Source organism: Somniosus microcephalus, chromosome 4, assembly GCF_052327205.1.
Source record: "Somniosus microcephalus isolate GS21.2 chromosome 4, FLI_Smic_1.0, whole genome shotgun sequence".
Classification (NCBI taxonomy): Eukaryota; Metazoa; Chordata; class Chondrichthyes; order Squaliformes; family Somniosidae; genus Somniosus; species Somniosus microcephalus.
In genome coordinates this window covers 249,475,439-249,494,718 of record NC_140990.1, presented here as the reverse complement: position 1 = coordinate 249,494,718, position 19,280 = coordinate 249,475,439, and the positions used below count along the sequence as shown (strand labels likewise).

Sequence of the window (19,280 nt, the reverse complement as noted above, 5' to 3'; positions counted from 1 at the left end):
AATGTTCCAGCTGGTATTGCAGATTTCTGTATGCAACAAAAACTTTATCTGTCTACTTTGGTTACTCAAACCAACCTAAACATGCTATTTGAATATCGAATAAGCACAACTGATGATAAATATCTACAAATCTCAAATCCAGTCTGCAAAGCTAGAATAAATTGGCTCTGCATTCCATTTACATAGCACAAAGCAGATTCAGAGTAGGACCATGTGTTATGCAAAGTGAATTCCTTGCAACTCGTATCATTAAAACCTGACACTAAAGAAATTATTTAAAAGGTATTCAAGATTGTATTTTTTTTTATCTTGCAGCAGATAGACCTTTCTGGAAAGGAAGAATTTAAAGACTTCAGAAACGTGGCATTGGTTCCCATGGAAACATCATCATCAGATGATAGCTGTGATAGTTTTGCTTCAGACAATTTTACGAACAGTGTAAGTGTAATTTAAGATTGTGAATGCAAAAGAAGTCGACTACAATTACCTGTAATATGATAGTTTGCTATAATATAACAAGTTTTCTATTTCTTCTCAGAAAGCTAAATTCAGAGCAGAGATCCTGACAGACGAACTGGCTCGGATTTTTAATGAGGATTCTGATGATAATGAATCGTTCGATGGTTTTTCTGAAAGTGACCTCAAAGATGTGATGGAAGCAATGGTATACTGGGCAGTGAAACTTTATTAAACATAAATATAGTTAACAATTTATGTAATCCATTTAAGTATCCTGATAGATTACAACAATTTCTAGTTCCAGTTTTTGTAGTAATTTGATGTCAGGACAACAGTCAGTATTCAAAATCCTGAATCATCAACTCGGAATATTTTTGCCAAGGTCATATAATTCTCTCGTTTCAATTGGAGCTGTTATACCACGATATTTGTTGAAAATTATGCAATAAATGTTACCAATGAACATTTTTGTATTGTCACCCATACACTCTTGCATTCAGTTGGGGTCGAGATAAGCTGAACCGAAATGATCTTTCTGGGTTTGTTTGTGAGCTGCCTCTATTCTGATAGTCAACTCATGATATCTGTCTGAGAGCAGATTTTTTTTTTAATAAACTGAAATTAAAGCTGTGTAAATATTTTGTATGTTTCTCTTGCAGCATCTGAATATTATAGGGGTTTGTTTAACTTTTGGAATTTGCATTGTTCACCTTGCTCAATGCTTTAATTTATATGAAAGTAAAGGCTGCATTGGAACTTTTCATAAAATAGTGTCGAATATTTTAAATTCTTGTTGAAATTTGTCCATAGCTTTTTCATTTGAATACAATTTACATTATTCTGGTGTGCAGTTATTGGATATGTGTTCAGAGCAAATACTCAAATGCTACACAAATTGTTTAAGGAAATCTGATATTTTAATTTATTTGTTTTATAGAGTGTTGAATCTGAATCAGAAGAGGAAATGACTGATGATGAGGATGAAAAATCTGGAAAGAATCCCAAAACACGGAGCAAACGCACTTTTCCGTTACGTGTGGCTTTCAGATTTCTATCTCGGAAAAACAAAAATATTCCAATGGCAGGCTCTCGTGTTGCCTTAAATAAGGAGTCAGCTTCTGAATCCGATTCTGACCTGGATGAACCCAGAGGAACAAGCTTTCTAGAAAAGAGAGCTCTAAATATTAAAGAAAACAAAGCCATGGTAAATACTGCATATACCTACTATAAATCATTTTGCTTATTCATAGAAATTTCAGCACGCAAGGAGGCAATTGATGCAACCGTGTCAGTGCTGGAGCTATATCAAAGCTCATGTGAATGGTATTTGCACTGTATATGGAAATATTGGAATCACACCAGAATGTTGCCTGCTGCAGTTTTAAAAATGACCCCGGTAATCTAATGGAGATGATGGGGTAGATTCATGGGATTTGCCTGCTACCCTCTATATGCTTGTGAATGATGTGGGAGATTTTAAGAGTGGAAAAAAAATAACGTGACCCAAGAACTGAATTGTTACGCCCAGTAGTGCACGGTGTATTATTCTGCTGCTCAGTTAGAGCCTGGGCTTTTTGAAGGAAGCAAAGTTTAACACGTGCTGAGCTAAATTAGAGGCTAATTGTAGGCATGGGTATTAAAGTTTACAGAGCCAAGGCAGTTAGATGGAGATAAGGTACAGATCGGGCATGATCTAATTGAATGGCAGAACAGCTCGAGGGGCTGAATGGCCTACTCCTGTTCCTATGTTCCTACATCTCTGAACTAAATTAGAGTAACTAAGGGTAGATTGGATCAGAGAATCAGAAAAGAAAAGCCAGGAAGAGAGATACAGGAGAGGACACTAGGAGAATCCAAAAGGATGAGCAAAAAGAGAGAACTCTCCAGTCACTAATAAATCCAATAAGGAATTCGGGAGAAATTTCTTTACCCAGAGTAATTAGAATGTGGAACTTGGACTATTCGCCTCAACCACGCAACATGGAGTGGTTGAGGTGAATAGCATAGATAAATTTAAGAGGAAGCTAGATAAATATATGAAGGAGAAAGAAATAGATCAGTAAGGTGGAAGGAGGCTCATGTGGAGCATAAAACACTGGCACAGACCAGTTGGGTTGAATGGCCTGTGAGCTGTAAATTCTATGTAACACAAAAGTCTATTGTAAAATCCTCTAGGTAATAAATGCCTTAATATAAAATTTATTTACATCTTGCTGCTTTTATTCAAGCTGGCTAAGCTGATAGCAGAGCTGAAGACTGTGCCAGGACTCTTTCCACGCAGAGTTTCTGTTCAAGGGACACCATCAGTAAGTAGGCGACAAGCTAAAAGTTTGTTATAATCTGCTCAATTTTTAGAAATGATGTGGAAGTTTCTGCAAGCAGTAAGCATTTGCACAAATCTAATTAATTACTTAACAAGAAGCACCCTGAACTACAGTTGTTGGGATTGCACTGTCAACTTAGTAGAGAATGTTTTTGCGTGTTCAATTAGGTGGCTAATTTTTTTTTAGTTTTAAATGTTGAATCTTCAGTATGTGAATATATAGCTTTAAGTTATGTCATACTGTGAACAAGATACCTAGCATGATGTGCCTCATGGAATAGTCCACCATTGTTTTCCAAAAATTACTGTACAATGTATAACAGACTGGATTTTACAATGGGGCTACTTCAAACCATATATTAAATAAGTGGAAATAATTAAAACATCATAAAGGGGCAATTTTATATTAAAGGTTAAAATTCAATCAATATTTGTGAAACAACATATTCTGGATATAAGTTGCAAAATTACCTATGATTGTTAATATTCTTCAGAAACCAAAACGTCCACCAAGAAATGCATTCACAGAAAATGCTTCTAGACGAAATCCTGAGCGCAGTACTCGACCTCACACTCGGTCAAGATCCTTGATTGATGGTCCTCCTTCTCCATCATTTGAGCAAGAAGATAATGTCGGCTTTATGAGGAAAAGAAAGTTTCTAGATAATGACTTCTCTGAGGTAGAGTCATTAAGTCATTTGTACTGCTATTAACAACACCTTTCATGGTGCACTGACTTTGCCAGCTTAATCTGCATTTCTGGTGGTCACTTGTAAAGCCTAATAACCTTTACCGTTAAAGACTTTATGTTCATAAAAATCATAGATCTATTTCAGTAGTGTCTGCAGTGACTGCAATTAAACACTTGGGAATAAATGCCTCATTAAGAAATCTTGAAACATTGAAAGTCAATATATTTTGTTTTGAAGCTCTGTGTAGCACTTGACTTTACAGGTTGGCAGGCAGTTTGAAAACAAGTATGTTGGAATAACTTGCCTTCAGTATTAGCTTATCTATTGGATGCTCGATTATAATAGCTTTCACAAATTAAGCAAAAGTTGTGCAGACAAATGATTCAATTCATCCTGAGAATTAACATTTTTCATGTCCTGGACAGTGATAATTAAATGAATTTATTGTCTTTGGATAAACTGCACATGTAAGCAATCTCTGCGTCCTATTCAACTCCAAGCTGATCTTGCAATCCCATAGCCCCCTCCATCACAAAGACTACCTACTTCCACCTCTAATGCTGCTCGCCTCAGCCCATCTACTGCTGAAACCCTCATCCATGCCTTTGTTGCCTTTAGACTTTTATTATTCCAATGCTCTCCTGGCCAGTCTCCCATCTGCCAGAAACTTCAGCTCATCCAAAATTCTGCTGTCTACATTCTATCTTGCAGCAAGTCCTGCTTATCCATCCTCGCTGACCTACAGTGACATTAAAATTCTCATCCTTTTAAGGCCTTGCCCCATCTCATCTCTGGAACCTCCTCCAGTCCTACAACCCCTCTTGAGCTCTCGGTTTCTCAGACTCTGACTTCTTGAGCATTATCCGCCCCCCCCACCTTTGGCGGCTGTGCCTTCAGCCCGCCAGACCCCATATCCTGGAACTCCCTTCTCTCTGTCTCCATTTCTTTCTCCTCTAAGACACTCCTTTTAAAACCCATCGTGTTGACCAAGCTTTTGGTTATTTCCCAATATTTACTACTTTGGCTTGACTTCAATTTTGTGTCATTATGCCTCTGAAGAGATGGTTTTTCTAGTTCTAGCAAGTAGTTGTTGATGGTATTGATAACTATTATGTGGAACTTCCACACCAGCATTGAAGACCAGTTGTTTCAACGTACACTTTTTCAAAGTGCCACTGAATTTCTTTTAATTAGTAGGCATACATCTTGTCCGGGTTCCCACTGTAGACTTCACTTGCGGTAAGGAAATTGTACACTTGCTAATTCAAAGTTGCTTAATTCAAATTGCACTTGAGGGCTACTGTGCTATTTGTATGCAATTGCTTAATTTGAATTATTAGACATTTCAGATTTTTGGGAGGCAAAAAATGACTGAATTATTAGTAGTGTGTGCGAGTGATAGAAATTGCTGCATCCTAATGTCTACATTCATTTGGATAATGGCCTGGGTTAAACTGTTGTATTGGCGCTTGCAGCCAATGGGATCACAAGCTAGTTCGGGATCTGAACATGTGGTCTGAAAAGTGCGTCCACTTCTTATTTGAGAATCCCAACTGAGTCTTTTGGGTTTTTACCTTCACAGTTTGGGCAGACTACTCCAGTACAATGCATCCAATATTACTGTTGTCAAATGCATCTGATATTTAACTAATGCAGTGAAAAAAAAATTGTATACTCTCCAGTTTATTTTTGTGAACGATGTATGTGGAAGAGCAGAATATTTTCCCATCAACTAGAAGTACTTCCAGGTAAGGTATAAACAAAGGCCAGATGCAGGGTAAAGCTTCCTTGGCTATTATCCCAACAATGTATCTTGACATATACCCTCAAAAGAGAAACTTTTCAGTTCTCACATCAGCCATCTTTACGGCTTTCCTAATTGCCAATCAGTGCTGAATTATGGGGGTGTTACAATTTGGAATTGGGTTCAGACTGACCAAACACAGCAGGTCTATCATGGATTTATTGTTGCCCCAAGTGTTTATTGAATACTGAAGTGTTCATACAATCCCCAGCTGTCTGCCTGTAGCTGAATGACCGTCACTTTATTATCTCAGTGTATTGGCATATGCTGAACACTGCATTGTCAAAAGTGAAAACTTCTGTTCATTTAATGTTTTCAGCTATTTGATTAGAAGGCTGAATATTTAATATTGTCTACAGAAGTCTATAGATCGCTGAAGAAGTTTGTGATCTTTGTATCAAGTTTGTGATTCCACTGTTTCTTCTCTTCCCCACCATTACAGGATGAAATGCCTCTTCGCAGGAGAAGCCGATCCAGCATAGTTGCCATCCCACATGTGGTGCGACCAGTTGAGGACATCACTCAGGAAGAGTTGGAAAGTATTTCTTTTTCAGCTAAAGAAAAGGTCTATAATAGGACCACGGTAAGATTTTCTGTTCTCGATGTACTTGAAATAGAAAATACAATTATAGTATTTTTATACTACACCATCAGATTATAAAGTTTTTAATCACTTTATAAAAAAAAAAAATATTATTTTCCACATACCAGATGTCCAGGTAACTAGTATTCATTATAAAAGCTTTCCCTTATTTCCTTATAATATAAGTTAAATCCACATCAGTGGATGTCCTGTGACATTGCCCATGAGTCAGAAGTTCTGCTATTGCAGTGGAACAATTGGAAACACTGGTGGATTGAGTCTGAGCCCTTGTAGCTGGAGGGGGGCAGGCAGCGGGTGTCTAACATGGATTCATGCTAAAAGCATTTTAATAAAATCTAAAATATCACATACTGCTCATCTCAATTGAAATTACTCTGAATATATTCTAGTTCCAGCATTGCAGTCCATTTATGGTTGTAATAGAACATTGAAAGTGATGAGTTGATTCCCATCAACCAAGGGGGGGGGCGGGGGGGAAGGGGGTAGGAAGTGTTAACGTGTGTAACAGGAATAAGTGGTGTGAGAGATTGTTGTCCCAGGTATTTTCTTTAAATGGAATGCTTCCTCTTCAAGCACAGACACACAATCCCTGGGGCTAAGAAGCCTTTTTTCTTGATAAACTACGAGGCATAATTGCTGTCTAAGAGTAGAATGATTGAGGTGAGCGAGTAAAGATTTGCAAAAGGCAGCAGCATCCTGAACTGTTGCTTCACACTAGGCTTGAAGCTCACATCCTAGTACAACATGGCTATTGGCAGGATTAATTGGGAAAGTAGATATGTGTCAGACACACATGCACCAAGCAGTAGTGAGGGACACTGAAGTTCTATGCACGCACAGAAGAATGGAAAACTAATCACTGGAAGACCCAGCTGAAAACTCTGCGAACAAGTACTACAAAAAGTTAATGCTGCTGAGAGAGGAGCAGACCTGTGCAGGGAAACATTTTTGGAAGCATTTTTAACATGGTATAGCTAAGTACTGTATATGCTTGTATTTAGTGTTTTGTTTAAAAATTGTTTTATTCATTTCATTTTTCTTTATGGGGTATATAGTAAGGTAGGTGAGGAATCAACTTGGTCACTGAAATAATTGTGCACACAGGTCAATTTTTTTTTAAATGCAGAGAAAAAATGTGCTCAAGGTGAGGGATTTTGGAGGGGGAGGGTGAACAGCCAGTTGTCGTGGTGCATATAGGTACCAACGATATAGGTAAAAACCAGGATGAGGTCCTAAATGCTGAATATAGGGAGTTAGGAGGTAAATTAAAAAATAGGACCTCCAAAGGTAGTAATCTCAAGATTGCTACCAGTGCCACGTGCTAGTCAGAGTAGAAATAGAAGGATATTTCAGATGAATATGTGGCTAGAAGAATGGTGCAAGGGGGAGGGATTCAAATTCCTGGGACATTGGAACCGGTTCTGGGGGAGGTGGGACCAGTACAAACTAGACAGTTTGCACCTGGGCAGGACCGGGACCGATGCCTTAGGGGGAGTGTTTGCTAGTGCTGTTGGGGTATAAACTAAAATGGCAGGGGGCTGGGAACCTGTGCAGGGAGACAGAGGAAAGGGAAGCAAGGATAGAAGCAAAAGATAGGAAGGAGAAAAGCAAATGTGGCAGTCAGAGAAATAGGGTTGCAAAATTCTGGGAATTTTTAAAAGAGGAAACTTTCCATGGGAATTTTCGGGAATTTTGAGTTTTTTTGCGCACTGATGGTTTTTGTCTCTGACCCTTATATTATCTTTGTCGTCAAAATAGACATACTGTTCCATACAAATAAAAACAGGCTTTCAAAACTTTATTTAGGTTATAATTTTGAACTTTATTGAACCCCCACAAAAAAGACCCATCTAAAATAAAATAAAAAGAGCGTCAGCTTATTTAGCCTGTAATTTGTCCTTATTTTGTCCCTTTGAGTCTTCTACTCATGAGTCTTCTGAGTCTTCTACTCCTCATTGCTCCTCCTGATTCTCTGACTCTGGCTCTGACGTGTCCATTTCCTCCTCTGTGTCAGTGTCTAGCTGTGTGGTGGACACTTCTGTATCTGGCTCAATAAGTTGTAGGTTCGCCCGGATAGCCACCAGTTTCTCCACTCTTGTTAGTCAGCCTGTTGCGCACCTTTGTATGCGTATTCCCAAAAAGTGACCAGTTTCGTTCAGAGGCCGCTGATGAAGGTGGGATTTGGAGTATCACCGATGCAATAGGTGACAGGGCCTCAGATGCACAAAGTCCCTTCCACCAGGTATGTGCACTGATATGCTTGCATGATTCCCATATCCCATCCCCATTCCAAAGACCTTGCTTGGTAGAGAACTTTGCCAGACTTCCCAGAACTTTGCCCACATCCAGATTGAGATGGTGTGAGAGGGTAGAAATCACACTGTAAGCGCTGTTGATCTGTTCTCCAGAAAGTATTGGTCTCCCAACATGCTTTGGGTCCAGCATGTATGCTGCAGCATGAATCGGCTTGACACAAAATTCTTGACGCGTCTGTATGAATTGAACAATTGCCTTCTCCTCTGCTTTGAGCAGCAGGGATGTGGGTAGGGCAATGCTGATTTGTTCTTTTAAATCAGTAAAAAGCCTCAGAACATCTGACAAGACAGCTTCATCTTCAATCTGAGCAATTGCAGATGCTACTGGTGAGAGTAGTTTAAGGCTGCTAACCACTCTCTCCCAAAACACATCATCCAGCAGTATTTTCTTGATGGTGGTTTCCATATCCCCAGACTGGGATATTGCCATTTCTTGCAGCGACTCCTTACCCTCCAGAAGGCTGTTGTACATTATGACAACACCACCCCATCTAGTGTTGTTGGGCAGCTTCAGTGTGGTGTTCTTGTTCTTTGTCATTTGCTTGGAGTTGTAGGTTGCTGCAACTACCTGTTTTCCCCTGACATACTTAACAACTTGCTTGGCTCTCTTGTACAGTGCTTCCATGGTTCTCAAACCCATGATGTCCTTGAGCAGGTTAAGCCCATGAGCTGCGCACCCAATAGACGTAATATGAGTGAAGTTGTTGCATTTGGATAAATGCTGCTGCATCTTTGTGGCATTCTTTACATATGGCTTTCTACAGTGTTTGCACATGTACACAGTCTTTCCATCTTTAATACCTGGGGTAAAATGCTTCCACACACCTGACAGTAAACGTGGCATTGTTCTATGCAGAGAAATAAAGGGCATTCATCTCTGTGTCGAACTGCGGTCGATCAGCATGATTGCAACAGGGTGAGTACATTTTTGCTGATGCTCCATGTGATGGAAGCATGACCTGTACACACACGACGCTACATCACCAATAATGTATTATTTTGTATATTTTAAATTGAAGGACAACAGAGTTCAACAAGTAACTGGTTTATTTGGTATAAAGTCTGATTTACTTACTGCATCATCACAACATCAGCAGAAAACAAAATGACTTCCCTCAGGACCCCTAACCTGGATCTTAAAAAAACTATAGCAGTCTTGCAGATGCCTGCAGGCCAATCACAATTCGATATGCAAATATTACAAATAGAGGGAGCTAATCGCTCATCCAACCAATCAGGACACATTTGTTCACAGTCACACACAAAACTTGTAATTATTAAAACAAGCCAAGTAAGAAGATAAACATATATTGATTAAGAAATTCCTTAATAATTAAGATTCCATCTCTGTTAGTAATTTTAAGAGAGGACCTGTGGGGGGGGAAAAAAAAAAGAAAGAAATACAAAAAAAACCAATATTATGCTAGCATATGCTTTTTTGGGCAAAATCCCAAGCTAAACTTCCCGTGGAAAATTTCCGGAAATTTACCGGAAACTTTCCACCCCTTTGCAACCCTACAGAGAAATCAAGTGTTTAAATCAAACATGGCCACAGTAAATAATAATTCTAAAAGGTCTAAGAGTGTTAAAAAAAACAAGCCTGAAGGCTTTGTGTCTTAATGCGAGGAGCAGTCGTAATAAGGTGGATGAATTAGCTGCGCAAATAGATGTAAACAGATATGATATAATTGGAATTACGGAGACATGGCACCAGGGTGACCAAGGCTGGGAATTCAACATCCAGGGGTATTCAGGAAAGACAGGCAAAAAGGAAAAGGAGGTGGGGTAGCATTGTTGGTTAAAGAGGAGATTAACACAATAGTAAGGAAAGATATTAGCTCAGATGATGTGGAATCTGTATGGGTAGAGCTGAGAAATACCATGGGGCAGAAAACGTTAGTGGGAGTTGTATACAGACCCCGCAAACAGTAATGCTGAGGTTGGGGATGGCAGTAAACGGGAAATTAGAGATGCGTGCAATAAGGGCATAGCAGTTATCATGGGTGATTTTAATCTACATATAGATTGGGCTAACCAAATTAGTAACAATACTGTGGAGGTGGAATTCCTAGAGTGTATACGGGATGGTTTCCTGGACCAATATGTCGAGGAACCAACTAGAGATCAGGCCATCTTAGACTGGGTATTATGTAATGAGAGGATTAATTGGCAATCTTGTGCGAGGCCCCTTGGGGCGGAACGATCATAATATGATAGAATTCTTCATTTAAGATGGAGAATGAAGTATTTGACTCAGACTAGGGTCCTGAATTTAAATAAAGGAAACTACGATGGTATGAGGCGCGAGTTGGCTAGGATGGATTGGGGAACGTTACTTAAAGGGTTGATGGTGGATAGGCAATGGCAAACATTTAAAGATCGCATGGATGAACTACAGAATTTGTTCATCCCTGTTTGGCATAAAAATAAAACAAAAAAAGTGACTCAACCGTGGCAATTAGGGATAGTATAAGATCCAAGGAGAGGACATATAAATTGACCAGAAAAAGCAGCAAACCTGAGGATTGGGAGCAGTTTAGGATTCAGCAAAGGAAGACAAAGGGATTAATTAAGAGGGGGAAAATAGAGTATGAGAGTATGCTTGCAGAGAACATAAAAACTGACTGTAAAAGCTTCTATAGATATGTGAAGAGAAAAAGATTGGTGAAGTCGAGCGTAAGTCCCTTGCAGTCAGAAGCAGGGGAATTTATAATGGGGAACAAAGAAATGGCAGACCAATTAAATACATACTTTGGTTCTGCCTTCACAAAGGAGGACACAAATAACCTCCCAGAGATGTCGGGGAACATAGGGTCTAATGAGAGGGAGGAACTGAATGAAATCAATATTTGGAGGGAAATGGTGTTAGGGAAATTGACGGGATTGAAGGCCGATAAAACCCCAGGGCCTGATAATCTACATCCTAGGGTATTTAAGGAAGTGGCCCTAGAAATAGTAGATGCATTGCTGGTCATCTTCCAAAATTCTATAGACTCTGGAACAGTTCCCATGGATTGGAGGGTAGCTAATGTAACCCCACTATTCAAAAAAGGTGGTAGAGAGAAAACACGGAATTATAGACCGGTAAGCCTGACATCGGTAGTGGGGAAAATGCTGGAGTCCATTATAAAAGACGTAATAGCAGAGCACTTGTAAAACAGTGACAGGATCGGACAAAGTCAACATGGATTTACAAAAGGTAAATCATGCGTGACTAATCTACTGGAAGTTTTTGAGGATGTAACTGGTAGAATAGATAAGGGAGAACCAGTGGATGTGGTGTATTTGGACTTTCAGAAGGCTTTCGATAAGGTCCCGCATAAGAGATTAGCATGTAAAGTTAAAGCACATGGGATTGGGAGTAAGGTACTGACTTGGATAGAGAACTGGTTGGCAGACAGGAAGCAAAGAGTTGGAATAAACGGGTCTTTTCCCGAGTGGCAGGCAGTGACTAGTGGGGTACCGCAGGGATCGGTGCTAGGACCCCAGCTATTCACAATATATATTAATGATCTAGACGAGGGAACTAGATGTAATATCTCCAAGTTTGCAGACGACACAAAGCTGGGTGGGCGTGTGTGCTGTGAGGAGGATGCCGAGAAACTCCAGTGTGATTTGGACAGGTTGGGTGATTTGGCAGATGCAGTATAATGTGGATAAATGCGAAGTTATCCACTTTGGTGACAAAAACAGGAAGGCAGGTTATTATCTGAATGGGAATAGATTGGGAGAAGGGGAAGTGCAACGAGACCTGGGTGTCCTTTTGCACCAGTCGCTGAAGGTAAACATGCAGGTGCAGCAGGCGGTTAAGGCAAATGGTATGTTGGCCTTCGTAGCGAGAGGATTCGAGTACAGGAGCAAGGATGTCTTGCTGCAGTTGTACAGGGCCTTGGTGAGACCACACCTTGAGTATTGTGTGCAGTTTTGGTCGCCTTCTCTGCGGAAGGATGTTCTTGCCATGGAGGGAGTGCAGCGAAGATTCACCAGACTGATACCTGGGATGGCAGGAATGACGTATGAGGAGAGATTGGGTCGATTGGGCTTATACTCGCTGGAGTTTAGAAGAATGAGAGGGGATCTCATTGAAACTTTTAAAATCCTAACGGGACTAGACAGACTAGATGCAGGAAGGATGTTCCTGATGGCGGGGAGTCCAGAACCAGGGGTCACAGCCTAAAGATAAGGGGTAAGCCATTTAGGACAGAGATGAGGAGGAATTTCTTCATCCAGAGAGTGGTGAACCTGTGGAATTCTCTACCACAAAAAGCAGTTGAGGCCAATTCATTAAATACATTAAAGGAGGAGTTAGATATATTTCTTAAGGCTAAAGGGATCAAGGGATATGGGGAGAAAGCAGGGACAGGGTACTGAATTTGGATGATCAGCCATGATCTCATTAAATGGCGGAGCAGGCTCAAGGGGCCGAATGGTCCTATCTTCTATGTTTCTATGTTGTCAGAGAATGAATGCTTTTCCATTGGAGGCACTTTGTCAGCAGTAAGTGTCCCTTGGTCAAGTATAACATCGTATCGTCAAGAGATAAATGACCAGTTCATCTGTTTTGTTATTTTGGGTGCGTGATGAATATTGGCTGGGAAACTGGGAGAACTTCATGTTCTTTTTCAAATGGTGCTCTCAAGTTGTGGACACGCTAGGAATACTGCATCTATTGCCCTTGCCTAGTTGCCCTGAGAAGGTGGTGGGTTTTCTTAAATTGTTGCAGTCCTTGTGATGGTTCTCCCACAATGGTGTTGGGTATGAAGTTCCAGGATTTTGACTTTGACCCAGCAACAATGAAGGAATGGTGGTTGTACATCCAAGCATGATTTGGAGGGGAACATTCAGGTGATAAGACTGCTCAAAGACCCTTTACAGTCCACAGGGAGAGACTATTTTTATACCACTAGTGTGGGCTTCATTCATACTCTCGTCTCCCAAGAAGGAAGGACAGTACCGTACAGTATTACAGCACTGCTAACACCTTCATCTGACATAACTTGGGTTTCAGTATTACATTTCTATTCTGATTAATTATTTTAAAGCAATGTTGCATTTGATCTTTTTAAAAAAAGGTTACACGCCCTTAATTCACTATAAGGAATCTGAAGATAAGGTGTGCAACCACTGGAACAGAGCTCGTCGCTGCCAATGCTGCGTGGCCGTGCAGCACTCTGGAGGTCTCGCGCAGGCCGGCTCACCGGCTTTTGAATAGAAATAACTGCACGTGTGGACATTTGAATGGGCTGTGCAGCTCGTTAAAGGAGCTATGCACCCCCAAAAATTAAAGGGAACATTGGTCACTGTTAGTTTCATTTTGCCTTTTTTTAACTATGGAAAAATATTTTTTCTATGTTTTAAAACTTTTTACTGGTCTGAAACAAAATATTTTCCCCCCAATCCCATTGTGTATTTCCCTTGTCTAATTTGTCCTCTCTGCCTAAGCAGTCCAGAGTTGTAAAATACAAGAGCTCTTATTTCCCTTCCCTCAAATGAAACATTGTGAAATAAGATGGTAAACATTAACATCCTCTAAGCAATACTGGTAGCAGCTGCAAAGAAGAAGCAAAACAGAAACTGAGGAGAGAGGCTGTATATAATAGCATTTCATCTCTTCATTGTCAGGGTGGAGTTTGAACCCAAAATCTGTTGAGATTTACATATTAACCAATGAAGAAGCTAAGCAAACAAAGGAAAATTGTAAAATAATAAACTGCTGAAGGGATGTCTGTAAAAGGAAAAGTGCTGATGGAAACATTCTGCATTCCAATCATTTGTAACTATTAGCATTTCTCTGTGCTCTGCTGTTGTTCCATGTAATCTTGAGGTACATGGTTTTACTTTTAAAATTGTAAAACTGAAGTGTCAACACACATGGATGTATTTGTTCTTGCAGGGTTCCACTTGCCACCAGTGCCGTCAAAAAACTATTGATACAAAAACAAATTGTCGAAACCCGGAATGCATAGGAGTCAGAGGACAGTTCTGTGGTCCATGTCTTCGCAACCGCTATGGTGAACTTGTTAGGGCTGCTTTACTGGATCCTGTGAGTACTGAGTGGTTTTTCAGTCCAATTATAGTAGAGCTTTTCACATTTATATTAAATAATTGTCACCTTTTATTGATCTAGTTAGCTTTAAAAATAATAGGACATGTATGATACTGTTCTTGTCAAGCTAACAACCACTATCCAAGAAAGGAGGGAGAGAGAAAACGGGGAACTACAGTTGTCGGGAAAATACTGGACTCCATTATTAAGGAAGTGTTAACAGGGCACTTAGAAAATCATAATATGATTGGGCAGAGTTAACATGAAGGGGAAATAGTGTTTGACAAATTTATTAGAGTTTTTTGAGAATGTAACTAGCATGGTAGATAAAGGGGAACCAGTGGATGTAGTACACTTGGATTTCCAAAAGGCATTCGATAAGGTGCCACATAAAAGGTTGCATATAAGGTTGGGGGTAATATATTAGCGTGGATAAAGATTGGTTAATGGACAGCAGAGTAGGGATAAACGGGTCATTGGCTGGCAGGCTGTAACTAGTGGGGTGCCGCAAGGATCAGTGCTTGGGCCTCAACTATTCACAATCTATATTAATTTGATGAAGGGGCTGAATGCAGTGTATCCAAGTTTGCTGACGATACAAAGCTAGGTGGGAAAGTAAGCTGTGAGGAGGGGACACAGCCTGTAAAGTGAGTGGGCAGTAAGGTGGCAGATGAGTATAATGTGGGTAAATGTGAGGTTATTCACTTTGGTAGGAAGAATAGAAATGGTGAGAAACTATTAACTGTTGGTGTTCAGAGAGATTTAGGTGTCCTCGTACAGGAAACACCGTTAGCATGCAAGTACAGCAAGCAATTAGGAAGGCAAATTGCATGTTGGCTTTTATTGTAAGGGGTTGGGGTTTGGAGTACAAGAGTAAGGAAGTCTTGCTACAATTGTACAGGGCTTTGGTGAGACCACACCTGGAGTACTGTGCATAGCTTTGGTCTCCTTATCTGAGAAAAGATATACTTACCTTAGAGGAAGTGCAACAAAGGTTCATTAGATTGATTCCTGGGATGAGAGGGTTGTCCTGTAGCGATTGAGCCTATACTCTCTCTGGAGTTTAGAAGAATGAGAGGTGATCTCATTGAAACATCGTAGATGCTGAGAGGTTGTGTCCCCTGGCTATAGAACTCTGGGGTCACAGTCTCAGAATAAGGGGTTGGCCATTTAAGACTGAGTTGAGGAGGAATTTCTTTACTCAGGGTTGTGAACCTTTGGAATTCTCTACTCCAAAGGGCTGTGGAAGCTGAGTCGTTGAGTATATTCAAGGCTGAGAGATTTTTGGACTCGAGGGGAATCCAAGAGAGCGGGTGGGAAAGTTGAGGTTGAAGATCAGCCATGATCTTATTGAATGACAGAGCAGGCTCGAGGGGCTGTATAGCCTACTCCTAATTTGTATGTTCTTGTGTTCCCATGACTGAGGAGCTTCCCAGCCCCCCTCTGGTTAGTGTGTTTATTTAGAAAGTAATAATGGAAAAGATTTGATTTACAGATAACTAACTTGAATGTAATAATTCTCACATTCAGTCTTTTTGTTTCCCTCAACTTTCTTTTAATTAAATGCAAATATTAAGCACCTTGCTAAATGAGCAACCTAATGAGAATCAATAGAAACTGCAGTGTTTGTCACTGCAAAAAGTAATTTCCTATTTCAGCATGACATTGCAACATACTTTATTTTAACATTTTTCTGAACAAAAGTAGAAGACTTTGGAGTGCAGAAGCTTTGACACATTGTTGAGTGGGAAATTAACAGGCAATAAAAGGGCCATGTACTGCTGTCTTGAAAATTTTAACAACAATGGTTTCATGCTCCTGATTCTCTTTCCTCCCTAATCAGAACTGGCATTGTCCACCTTGTAGAGGGATCTGCAATTGTAGTTTCTGCCGACAGCGTGAAGGGCGCTGCGCTACAGGTGTTCTTGTTTACCTGGCCAAATATCATGGATATGACAATGTTCATGCTTACTTGAATAGGTAAGTTTAATTACCATTTTGCTTGCATTAATTATTTTTATGAGGCGTGTTTTAAGAGTTAAAATTGGAATTTTTTTTTCAGCCTGAAAAAAGAACTTCAAATGGAAGACTAAAAAGAGATGCAGTGAGCCAGTTTCACTGAAGCAAGTTAAACCTTCTGATTAATGAATTTACTTTGTAGCTTTCACAATCCATACCAGTTTCTTTAACCTGTTTTTGAAACAATTTTTGCTAAATACTTAGAGCTTCATTTGCAATATTTTGCAGCGTGAACTACTTGCATTTTTATCTTTGTTTGCTACCATAATCAAAGGTTAAATGGGACTGGGACCACTGCTGGAGGGGGGCAGTAATGATTTTGCACATGCTCTTGCAGATTTGTAAGTTTGATTGTTCAGTTTAATCTTAACATACCAAGCTATAGCCATTATTGTTTTAGACCATAGACATCAGCGAAACCATTTGCGCAGTAGCATGCTTCTTGTGACAGCAAGTAAATCCCTCAATCCACTGTCATTTACTCTACTTACACGACAGCCTTGTTCTATAATATCGCCCAATTTTAAATATCCAGCTGCTCAAGTGTTAAATCATAAACCGATTGCTCAATACACTCTTAAATGAGAATGACTAACTTTTTTTTAAATTTTACAGCTGGATCTTCAAAATTGAGTTTTTAATTAAATTTTTTTAAATGACTTCCCCATGATCTGTTGATAAGTATGAATTTACACTTTTTATTGGTGCAGCTTCTACCAGTGCAGAACTTCAAATAGTATAGATGCTTACAATAAATTGCACAGGGACATCACTTCACCATACTGATGCCCCATGTTCTCAGGGCACAAGTGAAAGGCAATTTTTTTGCAACTGGGGGGGGGTGGGGCCTCCTCGTGCTTGCATTGTGTGAGGGATTTACATCACAAAATGCACTCCAGTTGAAGCCATACAAAATTTGCTCAATTTGCATTTAAAAGATACTTGAATGCCTGGTAAAGAGGGAGAAGTGTTGGTACAAGTGGCAAAACATGATATTAAAATGCAAAAGACCATGTTACAGTTGGTATTATATGGTCTTCTGCTTATGTTGGCTATCTGCAACATTGTATCAGTGTAAATTATGATGTGTACACATGCACTGGTGCCAGGTTGTTGCAGTTGTGAGTCATTGTTTTATGGTAGTGGTAGAGTGCATTGAAATTTTTTAATGTTCAGAATATATTTTAATAAAAACTTGTGTTTATTTTTGAATATTTACCAGTTTTGCAAATACTTTACACACTGAATTCAGTTATAAATAATCATGCTTGCAAAAAATTCTAAATCTTGCACTGGGACGATGTGGCCGAGTGGTTAAGGCGATGGACTGCTAATCCATTGTGCTCTGCACGCGTGGGTTTGAATCCCATCCTCGTCGACTGATATTTTCATTAAAGAAATGCATTTTCTCTTTATAAAAAAAAATCCTAGGAGATACAGGGGGGATGTGAGGGAAAAACCTTTTATACACGAGTGGTGATGACCTTGAAGTGGTGGAAGCAGAGACACTTGTTTTCAATAGGAGACTGGCTAGGCACTTGAGGGAAATAAACTTGCAGGGCTGTGGGGATAGTGTGGGACTGGCTAGATTGCTCTAGAGCCCGCACTGACTTGATGGGCCTCCTTCTGTGCCGTTATGACTCTGACTGACTCCTTGATTTTAAGTATTGTCCACTATTGCAATGGAGTTATAGTGACTGTCAGAAGAAATGCACTTGAATTTAAACCACTCAATATTCATAGTGTTTTGTTTACAAATGCTAGACTAGATAATAATAGGTTCCTCATACCACACTATTCAGCAATACTCCTAATTCTCCTGTGTGAGATGTCTTGTGATGTTTCATTCCATTAAAGACATTCTACAACTGTATCCATACCTCAACCAGTACACAACTGGCAGTCAGCTGACAGAAGTTTGGAGCTAGCTCTACTATCGAGTGTATCAATCCCACCACCCATACTGATGTCACCTTTAGCTGTGACAAAAGCAACATCTCACAGCACACATTGTCTTTTACATACACAACAGCAAAGCGACACCAGCAAGAATCCATTTTGCAGATCTCTCTTTTGTTTTCAGATTGAAAGTCCAAACATAGGTAGATCCTCTAAGTTTTGTCTTGTAAACAGGACATTCATAAATATTTCTCATTTCCTGTTTGTCATTGGGGATTGCTTTAACAAATATAACAGGCATCAGAGGCGTCAGTTCTTTCAACCGGGCTTCTGCTATATGGCCATTCTGGATGTCCCATCGTGCTCCTGTGATGCAATATGAAAGGGGCAAAGTGAGTAATAATTTTACAAAATAAACGCAACCTTGTTTCAATTAGGAAGTACTACATTTAGAAAGCTGTAAACAGACATAAAAAGTTATACACTATTACCCACATATTTTGTTTACCTTCCATATAGAGCCCAGAAATGTATGCTCCTTCTCTAGCAGGTTGTGCGAAGTCTTCCTTCAGTTTTTTAGTGACATCCACTATCAGGTGCATCTTATCCAGGGGCCATTCATTTTTCCTTGCCAAACTTTGCATTACAGCTGAAACAAATTTTGGAAATTTAAATGAATCTTAATTTATTAAATTATAGCAGATGGCATTGGTACACATGTGTTCTGTAGATAAGATTTCCCTCACTGTTCCCTACATGTATTAAATGCCTAGTTTCACCTATACTGTTGGGTAAAGTACTGGGCATGAGGCTAGGTGCTTTCCCACAGTAGAAAGGAAAACTTGGAGGTTCTTGTCACTCAAGCCATTCTTATGCCACTTTAGAGGGATGTTAACAGATTCTTAGCACCCAGAGGTGATTTAAAAATGAAAATTGTCTACATTTATACAATATTTTAATGTTATAGGGCTGTGATGCATGTAAACTACAGCCTGGAATTGGATGACAACAAACTGGTAGCATTTGCTGTCATTCCACCGTTGAAACTGACCGCAATTTTGGGATTTGGCACATGCACAAATCCTGAAGTTCCGATCTGTCATTGACAGCTCCGAAACA

General features: G+C 39.8%; 2 protein-coding genes across 4 annotated transcripts in view; one reads left to right on the top strand and one right to left on the bottom strand.

Annotated features, from left to right (window-relative positions):
- Positions 1-17,476, top strand: part of cdca7a (cell division cycle associated 7a) — a 48,885-nt gene extending 31,409 nt beyond the window's left edge. For all 3 annotated transcript variants that reach the window (XM_085986180.1, XM_085986182.1, XM_085986181.1), the window contains exons 2-10: positions 316-438; positions 539-664; positions 1,397-1,663; positions 2,688-2,765; positions 3,277-3,462; positions 5,721-5,861; positions 14,091-14,240; positions 16,087-16,223; positions 16,306-17,476. In XM_085986180.1, the coding sequence (XP_085842306.1) occupies positions 316-438; positions 539-664; positions 1,397-1,663; positions 2,688-2,765; positions 3,277-3,462; positions 5,721-5,861; positions 14,091-14,240; positions 16,087-16,223; positions 16,306-16,336 (1,239 nt within the window). In that variant the 3' untranslated portion in view covers positions 16,337-17,476. The remainder of the gene's footprint in view (positions 1-315; positions 439-538; positions 665-1,396; positions 1,664-2,687; positions 2,766-3,276; positions 3,463-5,720; positions 5,862-14,090; positions 14,241-16,086; positions 16,224-16,305) is intronic.
- The window catches only part of LOC147120359 (dynein axonemal heavy chain 11-like), a 63,938-nt gene continuing 60,561 nt past the window's right edge, over positions 15,904-19,280 (bottom strand). Inside the window, exons 15-16 of the mRNA XM_085986173.1 lie at positions 18,670-18,810; positions 15,904-18,527 (exon numbers count right to left, since the gene is read on the bottom strand). Coding sequence (XP_085842299.1) covers positions 18,280-18,527; positions 18,670-18,810 — 389 coding nt within the window. The 3' untranslated portion in view covers positions 15,904-18,279. The remainder of the gene's footprint in view (positions 18,528-18,669; positions 18,811-19,280) is intronic.